This window comes from Canis lupus, chromosome X, assembly GCF_048164855.1.
Source record: "Canis lupus baileyi chromosome X, mCanLup2.hap1, whole genome shotgun sequence".
Lineage (NCBI taxonomy): Eukaryota > Metazoa > Chordata > Mammalia > Carnivora > Canidae > Canis > Canis lupus.
In genome coordinates, this window is record NC_132876.1 from 79127440 (window position 1) to 79147004 (window position 19565).

General features: G+C 39.5%; 1 protein-coding gene and 1 pseudogene across 3 annotated transcripts in view; one reads left to right on the forward strand and one right to left on the reverse strand.

The window, feature by feature from the left end:
• FAM120C (family with sequence similarity 120 member C) overlaps nucleotides 1-19565 on the forward strand; it is a 162239-nt gene that overhangs the window by 128743 nt on the left and 13931 nt on the right. For 2 of the 3 annotated variants that reach the window (XM_072816737.1, XM_072816736.1), the window contains exons 11-12: nucleotides 16086-16200; nucleotides 17837-18046. In XM_072816737.1, coding sequence (XP_072672838.1) covers nucleotides 16086-16200; nucleotides 17837-18046 — 325 coding nt within the window. The remainder of the gene's footprint in view (nucleotides 1-16085; nucleotides 16201-17836; nucleotides 18047-19565) is intronic. The other variant, XM_072816738.1, reaches the window with a different exon arrangement.
• LOC140627187 (small ribosomal subunit protein eS6-like) lies at nucleotides 2779-3566 on the reverse strand (annotated as a pseudogene).

The window sequence follows — 19565 nt, forward strand, 5'->3', positions numbered from 1 at the left end:
TTTAGAGGAAGAGGAGAAACCTGTCAAGCAGCTATTTGAGTCATTTAAATTGCATTTTCTTTTCTGCCTTTGTTGCCGTATTCATTCTCTAAGGTCTGCCTGAACTTGAAGGCGCAAATCATTTCTTGAGGGAACTCCTAACCCTGTCTGAGGCAGCAAGTACGGCCCCATGGTAGACACTAGGCAAGCCAGCTGCCAAAACTCAGATTTGTCCAGGTTCACCCTGGCCTGACCCTACCCTGCAGCTGGATTTGCATACCATGTCCACTGCTTCCCTGTTAATGCCCCGCTCCCCCTCCTGACTGCCATCATATTTTCCCTTTGAAAGGAGTAGTTTTTCCCCCTCTCTCAAATTGCTTTTAAGCATTTTCTACTTTAAAAGTATACTGCCCAACAATTTCTTTGACCTTCATGGGCCTTCTGTGGAATGTCTCTCAGAGTGGGGATGTGGTTCCCTAGAATTTAGTCACTCTCAGAAGTCAGAGCCTTAGAGATCATAACTGATTCTCACAAGGTTTATCAGAGTGCCATGCCCTCTACCCATCCAGCATGGGAGTAATGTCAGAGTCTCCAGACAGAGGCCTTGCCACCACAGTCTGCACACGTTTCCAGGTAGTTTTGCCATCTCCTCCCCTGGTGGAGAGCCAGGTTGGAGTGGTCTGGCCCCCCAGTGTGGAGAAGGTAAAAGACTCACCCAGGGTCACAAAGTAATGCTGTAGAGCCAGAGCTCCTAAACCCAGGATTCTGGGCTCCTGGCCCCATGTAATCAAGGGCCTCTTAAGCATGAGCTCCAGACCATCCACTCCATCTAGGAGCTGGAGTGCTCACTTGGTGCCAAACCCTTGGCTTATATAAGCAATAAAAGGAGTCCTGAAAGGAAGAAGCCCTGAGTTTTCAAAGTGATGATCCCCTGTTTACTAGCTATAGCACGATGGGTGAATTCTCCTGAGATTCTGTTTCCACATCTGAGGTGATGAGCCTACCTCAGGATTGTTGTGTTACATAAGACATCTATCCTGGTTCTGTACTTGGCATATAACAGGTACTCAGTACATTGTGGTTTCCTTCATTCCTGCTTTCACTAAGGTTTCCTTCCTTCCTTCCTTTCCTGCTATGTGCTCACGCCCGGGGAGAACCTTGCTTTAAGGGAGGCCAGAGGGGGAGTACTGTCCTCACGAAATTAACTATCCTATTGAGAGACAGTAATTACCCTGTCTGGAATACCCAGGAAGCCATCCAAGGCAGTGGAGGGTGCAAAACGTGCCCCTCCTCGTTGTCCCTGCTTGTAACTCGGGCCTGATTCTGCTTGGGAATGGGTGGAGCACTTGGGCCACTTACTGCTGTGTAGAGTAAATCTTTTCCACCCCTCTGTGCCCATGAATTCCTGGCTTGCTTTTTTTTTTTTAAAGTAATCTCTACACCCAACGTAGGGCTTGAACTCACTACCCTAAGATCAAGACACATGCTCTATTGACTGAGCTAGCCAGGCACCCATCTGGGTTGGTTCATCTTCTGATTGATACACTCATTGTAATCTTTGAATCACAAACACTGAGTGAGAGGAAGGTGCCATTCCATCAACAGGAGATAAGTGGTGGTATGGGCACTGAGACTACACTGGGTAGATGGCTAGCTTTTAATTGTTATTAATATAAGGGATCAGATTAAGTATGATTCTAGGTTTACAGAACTTTTAATTCTGTGTTCTTTCTATATGGAAACTAGTAAAATGCAAATAAGATAGGGGTATTATTGTTGGTCTGGTGACATGTTTAATATTTGTGACATAACAAAAATGATGACTGAGTGCTACAGGAAAGTCCCTGTCCATAACAGGTTCTGTCTTCATCAATAGACACCTATTCGTGTATCATGAGGTCTTCCAATCCTTCCACCAATCACATAAGCTATTCATATTGGTTTGGAGACCTCAATTTCAGAAGCTTCTGAAACATGCCTAATCTAATTCTGAATTACCCAAAGATTATGCAAAATTTTAAAATAAAGTGTTTAAAAAAAAAACAACTTTTGCCAGTTAAAAGAAAGCCCATGTGAATAAGATGAAAAGACAAACTACAGACTGGAAGAAAATGTGTGCAAACCCCATATTCAGCAAAGGACAAGTATTTACAGTATACAAAGAGCTCTCAAAACTCAACCATAAGAAAAAGCAATCCAGTTAGAAAATGGGCAAAATACATGAACAGATGTTTCCCTGAAGAGTATATACAGTAGCAAATAAACACATGAAAAGATGTTCAATGTCATTAGCCATTAGGAAAATGCAAATTAAAACCACAATGAGATATCGTTATATAGCCATCAGAATAACTAATATAAGAAATAATGATGGGGTGCCTGGGTGGCTCAGTCATCAGAATCTGACTCTTGATTTCAGCTCAGGTCATGAGATCAAGCCCTGAGACTGGCTCCATGCTGAGCATGAAGCCTGCTTAAGATCCTCTGTCTTCCTCTCCCTCTATCCCTCCCCTGCATACATGCATGCACATGCTCTCTCTCAAAAAATAAAAATAAAAAGAAATAGTGATAATACCAAATACCACATGCTGGGGGGATGCGGAGAAACTGGATCATTCATACAGTGCTGTTGGAAGTATAAACTAGTATAACCACTTTGGAAAACAATCTATCAATAAAATAACTATACAAACCAGAAATTATACTCTTGGGCATTTATCCCAGAGAAATGAAATTTTATGTCCCCACAGAAACCTGTATACTAATGTTTGTAGCATCTTTATTCTTTTGTGTGTGTGTGTGTCTGATCTTATTTATTTTGTCACTCTTAGAAAATCTCATTTTTGACTGGACTCAGACTTAGAGGTAGAACCTCTCAGAGAGGACAGCCTCTGTCTCTTGGCAATCTGTTCCTGGTGTTTTTCTTTGGCCTCCTTCATTCTCTTAGCCAAAAGTTTAGCATATTCTGCAGCATCTTCCTTATTTTTCTTAGTACACTGTTTCTTCAAAGCAATACGCCAACGTTTGTGTTGGAGGACACGTGGAGTAACAAGACGCTGAATCTTGGGTGCTTTGGTTCTAGGTTTCTTACCTTCTTTGTTTAGGGGCTTTTTAACAACATACTGGCAGACATCGTCTTCTTTTGACAGATTAAAAAGCATTCGGATTCTGCTGGCTCTTTTGGGCCCTAGGCGACAAGGCACAGTAGTATCAGTGAGTCCAAGAATATCCTTCTCCCCTTTTTTCACAATAACCAAATTGAGAACACTTGAGATTGGCATCCACAATGCAACCCCGAACAGATTTGCTCTTCCTCTCTCCAGTCCTCCTGGGTCGGTAGCAGGAATGCCCCTTACTCAGCAGCAGGCGGACGTGGCCATGGGTCAAGACACCCTGCTTCATGGGAAAGCCTTGTTTGTCATTGCCACCACTGATTCGCACCACGTAACCCTTCCATTCCTCGCCCAGAGCATCAGCAGCAACTTCTGTGGCCATACGCTTCTCATAAAAGGTGTACACAGTTTGTGCTCATCATCCACTTTGAGTTTCTGACAGCCAGTGGCTGGGAAAGAGATGTTCAGCTTCATCCTGAAGCGGCCTACCTTTCTGTCACCTTTGAAAACTGTTGGAATACCAGTTGCAAAGATGATGCCATTGGGAGAACTGGATAAAATGTTCAAGGGATCCCTCTGTTTTATTCCTTAAAATTGCATGTGAATCTACAACAATATCAAACTTAAATGTTGAATTAAAATAAAAACTATGCTGAGGAAAGAAGCCAATCACAAAAGACCACAAAATTCCATTTGTATGAAGTGTCTGGCAAGGCAAATCTATGGAGATAGAAAGCAGATTAGCGGTTGCCTTAAGGATGGGAATGAGGAGTGACTGCACATGAGAATGAGAGATCTTTCCCAATGAAAATATTCTAAAACTCGATTGTCATGATAGTTGCACAACTCTAAATTTACTAATCATTAAATTCTATACCTACAAGTGGGTGAATTTTATACCTCAAAAGAACCTTTTTAAGGTAAGTTTCTGTTTATATAAAATTTTTGCAAAATAAAAAATTTATTTAAAAAATTATTAGTGTTAAAAAAGGTAAAGACTTGAGGCACTCCCCCACCAAAAAAGGGAAGGTATAGAAAGGAGATCAATAATTACAAGAGTTGCATACTCCAAAATACATAAAAGACAGACTTGGAAAATATTTGCAAGTCAGGACAGCTAGTTTGTCAATATTCTCAACACATACTGGCTTCCTAATTAAAAGTATATCTCAGAGGGGTGTCTGGGTGGCTTAGTCACTTAAGCGGCTGCCTTTGGTTCAGGTCATGATCCTGGAATCCTGGGATCAAGTCCTGCATCTGGGCTCCCTGCTCAGCAGGGAGTCTGTTTCTCCCTCTCCCTCCTGTGCTCTCTCAAATACATAACATACGTACGTACATACGTACGTACATACATATATACATACATACATAAAATCGTTTAAAAACAAAACAAGTATACCTCGGAGAGGTGGCATGTTCATTTCCAGGCTACTATGATAAAGTGAATATCATAGTGAAGCAAGGCAAATGAAGTTTTCTGTTTCCCAGTACATATATAAAAGTTATGTTTATACTATATTGTGGCCTGTTTAGTATACAGTAACATTACATCTAAAAAAAACAGTGCATATACCATAAAAAATATTTTAGCACTACAAAATGCTTACCATTATCTGAGCTTTCTGTGTATCACTCTTTTTGCTGGTGGAGGGTCTTGCCTCAATGTTGGGGGCTGCTGACTGATAAGAGTGGTGGTTGCTAAAGGCTGGGATGGCTGTGGCAATTTCTTAAAATAAGACAGCAATGAAGTTTGCCGTTGACTTTTACTTTCATGAAAAGTGCGTGACTCCCTTGCTGCATCCAACTTCTACATCCAGTACTTGATGTTTCACCTTACACCTCTGTGTTATGGAGACTACTTCTCTCCTTAAACCTCAGCTAGTTTCAAACTTTTCTTCTACAGCTTCCTCACCTCTCTCAGCCTTCACACAATTGAAGAGAGTTAGGGCTTTGCTCTGGATTAGGCTTTAGCTTCAGGGAATATTGTAGCTGCTTTGATCCTCTGTACAGACCACTAAAACTTTCTCCATATCTGCAATAAGGCTGTTTCTCTTTCTTATCATTCATGTATTCACTGGAAGAGTGAATAATTCCTATTTAAGAACTTTTTCTTTGTATTTACAACTTGGTTAGCTGGCAGAAGAGGCCTAGATTTCAACCTGTCTTGGTTGTTGACATGCCTTCCTTACTAAGCTTAGCCACTTTTAGTTTCTGATTTAAAGTAAGAGATATGTGGGACACCTGGGTGGCTCAGCAGTTGAGTGTCTGCCTTTGGCTCAGGGCGTGATTCCAAGATCTAGGGATCAAGTCCCGTATCAGTCTCCCTATGGGGAGCCTGCTTCTCCCTCTGCCTATCTCTCTCTCTCTCTCTCTCTCTCTCTCTAATGAATAAATACATAAAATCTTTAAAAAACGTAAATAAAGTAAGAGATATGTGACTCTCCCTTTCACTTGAACATTTCCAGGCTATTATAGAGTTAACTGGCCTAATTTCTTTTTTTTAAGATTTTATTTATTTATTCATGAGAGAGAGAGAAAGGCAGAGACATAAGCAGAGGGAGAAGCAGGCTTTCTGCTGGAACCCTGATGTGGGACTTGATCCTGGACCCCAGGATCACGCCCTGAGCCGAAGGCATATGCTCAACCACTGAGCCATCCAGGTGTCCCTTAACTGGCCTAATTTCAATATTTTTGTGTCTCAGGGAATAGGGAGGCCTGGGGAGAGTGAGGAACACCAGTCAATGAAGCAGTCAGAACACACTGAAGTGTTCTTTTATTTATCAGTTAAGTCCACAGTCATATATGGGTGTGGTTTGTCATGCCCCCAAAACAATGACAATAGCAACATCAAAGATCACTAACCACAGATCATCATAACATATATAATAAAGATGAAATCATTAGAAATATTTTAGGAAATACCAAAATGTGACAGAGAGACACTAAGTGAGCAAATGCTTTTGGAAAAATGTTGCTAATAGACTTGCTTGATGCAGGGTTGTCACAAACCTTCAATTTGTAAAAAGTGCAATATCTGCAAAGCACTTTAATAAAATAAGATATGCCTATACTAGCACCCCAAAACAAAAATGTGTAAATGACACTCTCTTCAGATCATTTGTTTACAAGAAACAAAAATCATCTCTGCCTACTAGGTAGGCTCATTGTCATCCAAGAAAAAGAAATGTTAACACGGAGAATAGTGCTGGAAAGGCAGAAATGAAACTGCCTACTCTTTCATGTTTCATCACTCTTGGAATCTCTTAGCTCAAGTACTTGAGATTCTGGCAAGCCATGGATTGATTTAACTTACATTAGCTGTCTACTCTGTGTCCAAATAGTTGTCACTGGGCAGCCTCGGTGGCTCAGTGGTTTAACGCCGCCTTGAGTCCAGGGTATGATCGCGGAGACCCGGGATCAAGTCCCATGTCGGGCTCCCTGCATGGAGCCTGCTTCTCCCTCTGTGTCTCTGCCTCTCTGTGTGTGTGTGTGTCTCTCATGGATAAATAAATAAAATCTAAAAAAAATAGTTGTCACTATCCTAAAGATAACCCTTTAGATTATCTTAGAAGGAGCTATAAGTAGACCAAGAAATTTAATTGACATGGTTATGATAGACATAGACCAGTCATAGAAGTATGTATTTGTAAAAAAAAAAAAATGTGCAACCTTATCATTAGCAGTCAAAGAGATAGCTATTTAAATATCAAGAGTTTTGCTCATTTAATCATCACAGATTAATGATAACAATATATGCTTATTTTCTGCTAGAAAATAGGACAAAGTAGTCTGGAAAACAGTTTTGGAAAATATATTGGGAACCTTTAAAATGGACATACTGACACAATAATTCCAAATATAAGGCTCTATACTAAGAGAATGAATAATCAGAGATACAGATGAGATATATGTATGTGATCTTTGTAGAATTATATATTATTTATATATTATATATAACATATATAATATATATTTATAATGAAAGAAAAAACAGTATAAACTTCTGTTACAGGAATATTCAAGTAAATTGGTATATGCAGTCATTAAAAATCATGTTTTTGGTTAAAATGTCCATTCTACCCAAAGCAATCTACACATCCAAAGCAATCCCTATCAAAATACCAACAACAGGGCAGCCAGGGTGGCTCAGCGGTTTAGTACCACCTTCAGCCCAGGGCCTGATCCTGGAGACCCAGGATCAAGTCCCACGTCAGGCTCCCTGCATGGAGCCTGCTTCTCCCTCTGCCTGCATCTCTGCCTCTCTCTGTCTCTCTCTTTCTCTCTCTCCCTCATTAATAAATAAAACTTAAAAAAAACAAAATACCAAAACATTTGCCACAAAACTAGAACAAATAATACTAAAATTTGTGTGGAACCACAAAGGACCCTGAATAACCAAAGCAGTCTTGTGAAAGAAAAAGCTGGAGTTATCATAATTCCAGATTTCGAGATACACTACAAAGCTATAGTAAGCAAAACAGGGTACTGGCACAAAAATAAACATACAGATAGGTCAGTGGAATGGAATAGAGACCCCAGAAATAAACCCACACTTACATGGTCAATTCATCTGTTGATAAAGGAGGCAAGAATATACAATGGGGCAAAGATAGTATCTTTAAAAAATGGTGCTGGGAAAACTGGACCACTTTCTAACATCATACACAAAAATGAATTCAAAATAAATTAAAGACCTAAATATGAGACCTGAAACCATAAAAATCCTAGAAGAAAAGACGGGCATTAATTTCCCTGACATTGGCCTAGCAACATTTTTCTAGACATGTCTCCTAAGGCAACAGAAACAAACAAAAGTAAGCTATTGAGACTACACCAAAACAAAAAGATTTTGCACAGTGAAAAAAATTAACCGACCTACTAAGAGAAGATATTTACAAATGATATATCTGATAAAGGGTTAATATTCAAAACATATAAAGAACTTCTACAGCTTAACATCAGAAAGCAATCTGATTAAAAAATGGACAGAGGGCCTAAATAGACATTTTTCCAAAGAAGACATCCAGATGGCCAATAGACACGTGAAAAGATGCTCAACATCACTCATCATCAGAGAAATGCAAATCAAAACCATAGTGAAATATCACCTGTCAGAATAGCCAAAATCAAAAGTACAAGAAATAACAAGCGTTGGCAATGTTGTGAAGAGAAAGAAACCCTGGTGTACTGTGGATGGGAAGTAAATTGGTACAGCCAGCCACTGTGAAAAACATTATGGAGATTCCTCAAAAAATTAAATATAGAAATACCATATGATCCAATAATTCCACTACTGGGTATTTACCCAAACAAAACAAAAACACTAATTCAGAAAGATAATATGCACCCCTATGTTTATTGCAGCATTATTTACAATAGCCAAGATATGGAAGTAACCTAAGTTTGCATCAATAGAGAAATGGATAAGAATGATGTGAGGTGTGTGTGTGTATGTATGTGTAAAATGGAATTTTACACAGACTTACAAAAAAGGAGATTGTGTCTTTGAGACAACATGAATGGACCTAGAGGGTATTATGCTAAGTGAAATAAGTCAGACTGAGAAAGACAAATACCATATGATTTCACTTATTGTGGAATCTAAAAAACCTAAGCAAAGAAAAAAGAAAATCAGACCTATAAATACAGAGAACAAGGTGACGGTTGGCAGAGGGGAGGGGTGGAGACTGGGCAAAATGGATGAAGGGGAGTGGCAGATACAGGCTTCCAGTTATTTTTTTAAAGATTTTATTTATTTATGCATGAGAGATACAGAGAAACATAGAGGGAGAAGCAGGCTCCTCACAGGGAGCCTGATGTGGGACTCGATCCCCAGACCCAGGATCACACCTTGAACCAAAGGCAGATGCTCAACTGCTGAGCCACCCAGGCATCCCCAAGCTTCCAGTTATGAAATGAATAAGCCATGGGAATAAAAGATACAGCATAGGGAATATAGTCAGTGATACTGTAATAGCTTTGTGTGGTGACAGATGGTAGCTACACTTGTGAGCAGAGCATAATATATAAACTTCGGGGACCTGGGTGGCTCAGGCAGTTAAGCGTCTGCCTTTGGCTCAGGTCGTGATCTCTGGATCCTGGGATTAAAACCCCACATTTGGCTTCCTGCTCAGGCGGGAGTCTGCTTCTCTCTCTCTCTCTCTCTCTCTCTCTCTCTCTCTCTCTCTTAAATAAATAAATAAATAAATAAATAAATAAATAAATAAATAAAATCTTTAAAATATATATAAACTTGTTAAATCACTAAGTTGTACACCTGAAACTAATGTAACAATGTGTCCATTATACTCAAATGAAAAGATTTTTGAAAGAAAATGAAAAATTTGGGATCCCTGGGTGGCGCAGCGGATTAGCGCCTGCCTTTGGCCCAGGGCGCGATCCTGGAGACCCGGGATCGAATCCCACGTCAGGGTCCCGGTGCATGGAGCCTGCTTCTCCCTCTGCCTATGTCTCTGCCTCTCTCTCTCTCTCTCTCTCTCTGTGACTATCGTAAATAAATGAAAAAAAAAAAAGAAAATGAAAAAATTTTTTAAACATTTTTTTATTGAAGTTTGATTTACCAACATATAGTATGACACCCAGTGCTCATCCCATCAAGTGCCCTCCTCAGTTCGTGTCACCCAGTCAGCCCATCCCCCCGCCCACCACCCCTTGTTCATTTCTCAGAGTTAGGAGTCTCTCATGTTTTGTAACCCTCTCTAATTTTTCCCACTCATTTTCCCTCCTTTCCCCTATAATCCCTTTCACTATTTCTTATATTCCCCATATGAGTAAAACCATATGATTGTCCTTCTCTGATGAGTTACTTCACTCAGCATAATACCCTCCAGTTCCATCCATGAACTATTGGGACTTAAGATAAAAAGCGTTTGTACAGCAAAAAAAAAAAAAAAAACTAAACTAAAAGGCAACCTACAATATGGGAGAAGATATTTGCACATGACCTATCAGATAAAGGGCTAGTATCCAAGACCTATAAAGAACTTATTAAACTCAACAGCAGAGAAACAAACAATCCAATCATGAAATGGGCAAAAGACATGAACAGAAATCTCACAAAGGAAGACATAGACATGGCCAACAAGCACATGAGAAAATGCTCCACATCACTTGCCATCAGGGAAATAATAATCAAAACCACAATGAGATACCACCTCACACCAGTGAGAATGGGGAAAATTAACAAGACAGGAAACAACAAATGTTGGAGAGGATGTGGAGAAAGGGGAACCTTCTTGCATTGGTGGTGGGAATGTGAACTGGTGCAGCCACTCTGGAAAACTGTGGGGAGGTTCCTCAAAGAGTTAAAAATAGACCTGCCCTACGACCCAGCAATTGCACTGCTGGGGATTTACCCCAAAGATACAGATGCATAAAACGCTGGAACACCTGTACCCCAATGTGTATAGCAGCAATGTCCACAATAGCCAAACTGTGGAAGGAGCCTCAATGTCCATTGACAGATCAATGGATAAAGAAGATGTGGTGTATATATATTTTTTGTTGTTGTTGTTGATTTTTGTTGAGATTTTTTGTTTTGTTTTTTGGGGTTTTTTTTAAAGATTGTATTTATTTACTCATGAGAGACACAGAGAGAGAGAGACAGAGACATAGGCAGAGGGAGAAGGAGGCTCCCTGCAGGGAGCCCGATGTGGGACTTGATCCCAGGACCCCAGGATTACAACCTGAGCCAAAGCATTATATATATATATATATATATATATATATATATATATATATATATATATATAATGGAATATTACTCTGCCATCAGAAAGGATGAATACCCACCATTTGCTTCGACATGGAAAAAAAATGTTTTCGAATAGTATTTAATGAATGAGAAGTTATCCTAATGTTGAATGAAAAAGGCAAGATACAGTATTCTATATATAGTATGAAATAGAGAAAATTGAGATTTGAGATGCTAGGAAGAAAGAAGCCAAAATCATCATCTTAATTGTGGTGATATCTGAATTGTAAGAGTACAAATTATTTCAGTTTTTATCTTTCATTTTCTTTATACTATTTGTTGCTCTCTTCATATTTTCTGAATAATGAACTTGAACCTTTGAAATCAGAATAAAATCATAAATATTATTTAAAATTAAAAGAGGTAGAGTAAAAGGGGAGACTACCATATATTAACACAAATTTAAGGGATCCCTGGGTGGCACAGCGGTTTGCCTCCTGCCTTTGGCCCAGGGTGCGATCCTGGAGACCCGGGATCGAATCCCACGTCGGGCTCCCGGTGCATGGAGCCTGCTTCTCCCTCTGCCTATGTCTCTGCCTGTCTCTCTCTCTTTCTCTCTCTCTCTCTCTCTGTGTGTGTGTGTGTGTGTGACTATCATAAATAAATAAAAATTTAAAAAAAATAAAATAAAAAAATAAAACAAATTTAATACTTGTCATTATGGTAGTGGCATGAGAAATAAACAGAATAGTGTAGAAACAGATCCTTGTATATATGAGACTTTAATATATGATATGAAGGCTTCACCAGACAGTAAAGGAAGAATTAGATCATAATTGGCTCACTTACAAATGGTAACCAGGAGTGCTGCTATGGCAAGCACTATGCTAAGTGCTTTTACATGCATTTTCTCTTTTACTTTTTACACCCTTTTGAGATATAGGTAGTATTTTCCCCATTTTAGAGATGAGGGAGGGAACTAAAGCCCCTAGAACCTAATGCATTTGCCCAGAATCTGTGTGTATAAAGTTTATGGCAGGGTGTCTAGAATGCAAGAGGCATTTAGTAAATGTTGTTCCTATGAATAACTTATAGTTTGTTCCATATATTGTAATATATAATGCTTGTATATAGTATATATAATAATGTAAATACTACAAATAGCAATCAAGCTGTCTTGTTATTGATACTAACGGGAATTAGTAAGCCTGCAGTTTTTCCAGAATAAATCCCCAGTGAAATAATATAATTTAAAAAATAACACATGATGAGCATCAGCAAATATTGGTTGATTTAATAATTATGATTTCCTGCTGTCTCATTTACTTTGGACACTGTCCTCTCTTGTAAATTCATTCAAGGCTGGTTGAATAAGCAGTGTTAGCCAAAAGGTGGAGCTAGCATTTCCTTCTGAATATCTTGCCATAGACTCATTTGTTCAGCAAACGTATTTGAGCATCCATTCTGCCATGCACCATACCAAGGTTAGAGAAAGGTGGAAAATTGCAAATTAACATTAACAAATATAAACCAAACCAACCAAAAATTCCACATCCCTAGGAAACTAAGTGTTCTCTGTGAAGCCTTCTCTGATCCTCCCAGGTGAATTCAGTTACTCTTTCCTAAGAGCATCCAAAACAACCTGTTCAGCTTGTAAAGTCACATCCCTCTCATTGTGCTAGTCTTTCGGTGAGCCTGTCTCCCACACTTGACTTCTTTAGGAGCTCCTAAGGTCAGTCTTTCTTTCATAGTAGTCAGGATGTGACTGGTACAATCCGGCTTTAGAGGATTTTTGTTGAGATTTTTTGTTTTGTTTTTTGGGGTTTTTTTTTAAGATTGTATTTATTTACTCATGAGAGACACAGAGAGAGAGAGGCAGAGACATAGGCAGAGGGAGAAGGAGGCTCCCTGCAGGGAGCCTGATGTGGGACTCGACCCGGGATCACAACCTGAGCCAAAAGCAGATGCTTAACCACTGAGCCATCAGGTGCCCCTTGTTGAGGCTTTTTGGGTTTGGGGTTTTTTTTCCCCGTGACCTGGTTGATGCATTCAGTCAGTCCCTAATAAATACTTACACCTACCCTATGCCATGTACTGTGCTAGATAGTTCTTAATAAATATGAATAAGAAACAACACAATAGACAAGGCCAAACAGAAAAGGTCCTAGAGCTCATGAGAACTCCCATGGCCACTTAAAAGGAGTTATGTTTTCTTTGTACAGAATTAGTCAAGCATTTGAACCTTATTCGTTGCATTGTTCAAATCTTCTGTGATTTTAAATGTATTTTAGGCATATTTTACATGTCATAGCTTAATGGTAGTATGCTAAAGTCTCCCACTATAGTTGCATTCCTGTTCATTTTCTTCTATTTTTGCTTCATGTTTTGCCAACAAAATAAGTTTGAAAGATTAAAAAAAAAAGAATGGGCAAAGGTAAATCAAGGAAGTATAAATCAAAAGAAACAAAAAAAAAATCAAAAGAAACAATATTAAGGGGATCCCTGGGTGGCTCAGTGGTTTAGCATCTGCCGTCAGCCCAGGGCATGATCCTGGAGTCCTGGGATCGAGTCCCGCATTGGGCTCCCTGCATGGAGCCTGCTTCTCTCTCTGCCTGTGTCTCTGCCTCTCTCTCTCTCTCTCTCTCTCTTTGTGTGTCTTTCATGAATAAATAAATAGAGTTTTCTGGGAAAAAAAGAAACAATATTAAATAAATAAAGTAGTCAAGAAAAATTGAGGATAAAGGCAAAAGAAACATTGAGGACAAAGGAGAATATCTTGTACTGATAGATATAAGCTCTGAATTGTGCACTGTATAATATAGCCTCAAAAAGTGTAAAATGGATTATAAAATGTGAATAAATATTCCAAGTGGAGAAGGTGTGAGCAAGGAAGAGGGTGGAAATTTCTTTCTGTGTGGTGCAGGAAGATGCCTCCTGGAAAGCCCCGACATTTAGAACTTAGTTTATAAAGAATAAGGCTTGTCAACATGTCCTGCAATCCCAGAAGCATCCTGGAGCTCAGAGAAATGTCAGTTGGGCTTGAAGAAAGAGTAATGGCAGTAGAGCTACCTGTGCTGTTGTGATTGTTCTGGGTGAGGAGACAGCAGGTTAGTGATTCAAAGCCAGGCTGCTGAGCACAGGCTCTTTCCAGGGTACCATACTGCCTCCTAGTAGTAGTAACTGGATCTGAGTCCCAAATTCCACATGCCACTCAAAAGAGACCAGCCCTTGCTTTATTTTTTTTAAAAGATTTATTTATTTATTCATGATAGACACAGAGAGAGAGAGAGAGAAAGAGAGAGAGGCCTAAACACAGGCAGAGGGAGAAGCAGGCTCCATGCTGGGAGCCCGACGCGGGTCCCGGGACTCCAAGGATCACGCCTTGGGCCAAAGGCAGGCGCCAAACCGCTGAGCCACCCAGGGATCCCCCAGCCCTTGCTTTAAATGCCAGCTTTGTGAAGTCTCACACAGCTCCAATAAATCTGAATGATCATTGTCTTGTGGGTCTTCAGGAAGCTATTGACAAAGACATAGATGTATTTTTTCATCTTTCTCTTCTTTCTGCATTCTTGGTGCCTAGGACATTAAAACGTATTCAGTTCATGAAATTCAGGTCAAATACTCATCAATGAGTATTTATTTTAATTAGTGAAGTTCCTATCTTGGGGAATGGCCCCATCTATCCATCTGCCCAAGCCAGAATTCTAGGAATCTTATACCCTTCTTTTTTCTTTTACCCCCTTCTTGCAACATGCATGATCAAATCCTATGGATTTATCTCCTCAATAGCTCTTGTCTTTGTCCCCTCCCTAGCCCTCTCCATCCTCTGAGCCAGTGCCTTTTGTTTATACACAGGCACTTTGGCCACAGGTTGCTACAGTTGCCTCCCAACTGGTATCCAAGCCTATGAGCCAGTCAATATCACTGTCCTGCTGATAAACCTTAAATGTTCTTATATTTTCAGAACAAAGATCCAAATTCCTTAATACTGTTTTTGAAACACTTCATGATCTGGCCTTTCTTTTTTTTCCCCAGTTTTATTGAGAAGAAATTGATACACATCACTGTATAAGTTTAAGGAGTACAGCATGATGGTTTCATTTACATATATTGTGACATGATTACCACAATGGATTTAGTTAACATCCATTATCTCCTATAGATACAAAGAAAAAGAAAAAAAATTCTCCTGGTGATGAGAATTCTTAGAAGCTATTCTTTTAACAACTTTTCTATATATCACACAACAGTGTTAGTTATAGTCATCATGTCCATTATCTCTAGTACTCGTTTATCTTATAACTAAAAGTTTGTACCATCTGCCCACCTTCCTCTAATTCCCCCTTCCTCTAACTCGCCACCCACTTTTAGTAACCACAACTCTGATCTCTTTCTATGAGTTTTTTTTAAGATTCCACGTATAAGTGAAATCATACAATATTTGTCTTTCTCTGTCTGACTTATTTCACTTAGCATAATGCCTTCAGGCTTCCTCCTTATTGTTGCCAATGGTAGGATTTCCTCATTTTTTATGGTTGAATAATATTCTGCTATATTTGCATATATACCACAACTGCTTTATCCACTCATCTGTCAGTGGACACTTAGGTAGTTTCCATGTCTTGGCTGTTGTAAGTAATGTTGCAGTGAACATGGGGTTCCAGGAATCTTTTTGAGTTAGTTTTTATTTCCTCTGGACATATTCCCAGAAGTGGGATTGCTAGATCATATGGTAGTTCTATTCTTAATTTTTTGAGGAACCTCCATACTGGTTTCTATAGCCAGGCCTACTTTCTAATCCTGCCTTCTGTCACTGCAGACATGTTTAGCTCCAGCATTGTAGAACCTGCTATATCATACCGAACTCCACACTTCTGTACTTTCACACATGCTGTTCCCTCAACCTAGAACATAATTTCCCCACCTTTTGTTTCACAAATTTCCCCAGGGCCTTTGAAACCCAGCTTCTGCTATTTCTTCAGGATGCTGCCCTCCCTCACTCTTCTAGCCTAGCCCTCTTCCATGTTCTTATAGCACCCCAGGGCATTCTTTTATCTTGGTACTTAACCACACTCTCCTGTTATTGTTGATGCATGTACCTGTCTCCTCTACCCCCCAGACTGTAAGCAACCAGAGGCAGAGGTTCTTTTACTTTATTCTGTTGGAATTGCTAAAACCTAGCCCAGGGTCTGGCCCATGATAGGTTCTTAGCTTAGTAAGTGTTTGTGAAATGAATAAATGAGACTTTGTGGCTTAATAATAATGCTTTTATTTTCTAGGTACATGGTTCAGTGGCCTGGTGGTCGAATTCTGCATCGCCATGAGCTAGACACTTTCCTTGCCCAGGCAGTATCTACCCAGCTTTATGAACCAGATCAACTTCAAGAACTCAAGGTGATTTGATTTACCCTCACTTAAGTTCTTTCTTTTATGAGCTCAGAGTTTTCCTTTTTGGTCTTTTTTCCCCTGGAGCGGGGAAGAAGAGTAAGTTCTGTAGGTAAATGTTTGATTTACTTTGGCCAAACATGTATGTCTGTTAATAAAACCAAAGAGATGCCTACACCATTGCTCCCATACTGATGGGTGAGAATGGACAAAAAAGATGGATATTATATAGTACAAATAAGTCATGGCCACAAACCGTGATAAGGTTTCTGACTCTTGCAAGATACACTACAGGGGATTTTCCCTAGTGTCCTCTGTTTCTGAGTAAATGTCCACCCTCCCTTTATAATAATATGTATTGGCATTATAGGGAAGTCTAGAAGAACATAAGAAAGAAAGTAAATCACCAAATAACTGAAAGCATTAGAACATACTAGGTTAGAGGGCAGGCTCTGAAGACAGGCTGCCTTGGGTTTAAATCATGGCTTCATTACTTACTAGCTGTGTGATTTAGGGTAGGTTGCTTAACCTCTGTAGCTTCAGTTTCCTTACTTATAGGGTTATGAGGATACTAAGTAAAATAATCCATGCAAAACACTTAGAATGGTGTCTTGCATATTTTAAGTACATAGTATCCAATAATATTAGCTATTAATGCAGGACACCCATCTCCTGACTTCAGTGGCCATGGTCTTTTGAGGCCCTAGGATAAACGTGGAAAAGATCTGGTCCAATAAGACTTACAAAATCTAAAAAAAAAAAAAAAAAAAAAAAGACTTACAAAATCTTAATTGAACTGAGGTTAACTAAGGGAAATACAAAAAACAGTCTAAGGAAAACAGTGTTGGTTCCTTTTTACAGTAAGTATAATATTGCTTGGCACTAATGCAGTTACTGACTCCCGATAACATGCAGGAGGGGACCTGCAAGCACTTCCCATTTTCCCATTAAAGCCATCTAACATGTTGACTTGAGATAACAAATATCAACATTTTGATGTTTTCCTTATCTTTTGTCATGCCTTTTCTACATAGTTGAGGTATGATGTATGTAATTACATAATGTATTTTTAAACTTGACATAGCACATATTTTTGTGTCTTAAAGAGTTTAATAAATGTATTATATATATATATATGAATTATTATAATGTTGGCCATTTGGTTTACAGTTTTTCCCTATTATATGTAATGTTATCATTAAAATCTTTATGCATTGAGCTTTATTCACAGCTCCACTTCCTTAGAATAGATTCCTGAAAGTAGAATTTCTGAGTCAACAAATGTGGACATTTTCAGGGTTACTGACATACTGCTTAAGTGTAATATACGTTCCTCATCAACGTTGAGTGTTCTTTCTGTCCTTAGTTTTTAAACTCTTCTAATTTGACAGGCCAATAAAAGGTATCTCAAAGTGATATCTTCTTAAAGTTTTAAAGCTGATGTCTTTGTTTTTTTTGTAATGAGTATCTTTCAAACTGTCTTAAGGAACGACATAGATAGAAGCTACGTGTGCACTCAAGTGTCTGTAATTAAAAGGCAACCTGTTCATATTTAACTAGAACACTCAGCACAACAGGGATAAGAGTAAATGTAACCAATAACAGTAAGTTTTTAATGGTAGTTTTTCCTCTGTGGTGGTTTCAGATTGAGAAACTGGATGCCCGAGGGATCCAGCTTGCTGCTCTCTTCATGAGTGGGGTCGACACAGCTCTGTTTGCTAATGATGCTTGTGGCCAGCCAGTCCCTTGGGAGCACTGCTGCCCCTGGATTTACTTCGATGGCAAGCTGTTCCAGAGCAAGTTAATTAAAGCAGGCCGAGAGCGAGTATCCCTGGTTGAGCTCTGTGATGGCCAGGTACCAGCAAGTTGGGCAGCACCTAAGGGCCATCTCTGATCTGCTGCAGGGATGAATGGGCAGAGGGTGGAAAGGAGCAGAAACATTGGAGAGGGAGGTAGGAGAAGTGGGAGGATGTGTCTGCCATTAACCTAACTTGCTCAGGGATCAGCCCAAAGGCCCAGAGTCTGATACAGACATGTTTTAAAATCATATTTTGGAAAGTGCTTCTTATGAACTTCAAATTTTCTTATATTTTAAGTGCACCTGCTTTTATTTATTTTTTTTAATTCAATTTCTTATTTTTATTTTTTACATATTTTTAATTGGAGTTCAATTTGCCAACATATAGCATAACACCCAGTGCTCATCCCATCAAGTGCCCCCCTCAGTGCCCATCACCCAGTCACCCGCACCCCCACCCCACATCCCTTTCCACCACCCCTTGTTCGTTTCCCAGAGCTAGGAGTCTCTCATGGTCTGTCTCCCTTTCTGATATTTCCCACTCATTTTTTCTCCTTTCCCCTTTATTCCCGTTCACTATTTTTATATTCCCCAAATGAATGAGACCATATAATGTTTGTCCTTCTCCAATTGACTTATTTCACTCAGCCTAATACCCTCCAGTTCCATCTACGTCGAAGCAAATGGTGAATATTTGTCATTTCTGATGGCTGAGTAATATTCCATTGTATACATAAACCACATCTTCTTTATCCATTCATCTTTCGATGGACACCAAGGCTCCTTCCACAGTTTGGCTACTGTGGACATTGCTGCTGTAAACATCGGGGTGCAGGTGTCCCGGCGTTTCACTGCATCTCTATCTTTGGGGTAAATCCCCAGCAGTGTAATAGGGCAGATCTATTTTTAACTCTTTGAGGAACCTCCCCACAGTTTTCGAGAGTGGCTGCACCAGTTCACATTCCCACCAACAGTGCAAGAGAGTTTCCCTTTCTCCACATCGTCTCCAACATTTGTTATGTCCTGCCTTCTTAATTTTTCCCATTCTCACTGATGTGAGGTGGTGTCTCGTTGTGGTTTTGATTTGTATTTCCCTGATGGCAAGTGATGTGGAGCATTTTCTCATGTGCTTGTTGGCCATGTCTATGTCTTCCTTTGTGAGATTTCTGTTCATGTCTTTTGCCCATTTCATGATTGGATTGTTTCTTTGCTGTTGAGTTTAATAAGTTCTTTTTAGATCTCGGATACTAGCCCTTTATCTGATAGGTCATTTGCAAATATCTTCTCCCATATTGTAGGTTGTCTTTTAGTTTCGTTGACTGTTTCTTTTGCTGTACAAAAGCTTCTTATCTTGATGAAGTCCCAATAGTTATTTTTGCTTTTGTTTCTCTTGCCTTCATGGATGTATCTTGCAAGAAGTTACTCTGGCCAAGTTCAAAAAGGGTGTTGCCTGTGTTCTCTAGGATTTTGATGGAATCTTGTCTCACATTTAGATCTTTCAACCATTTTGAGTTTATCTTTGTGTATGGTGTAAGAGAATGGTCCAGTTTCATTCTTCTGCATGTGGATGTCCAAT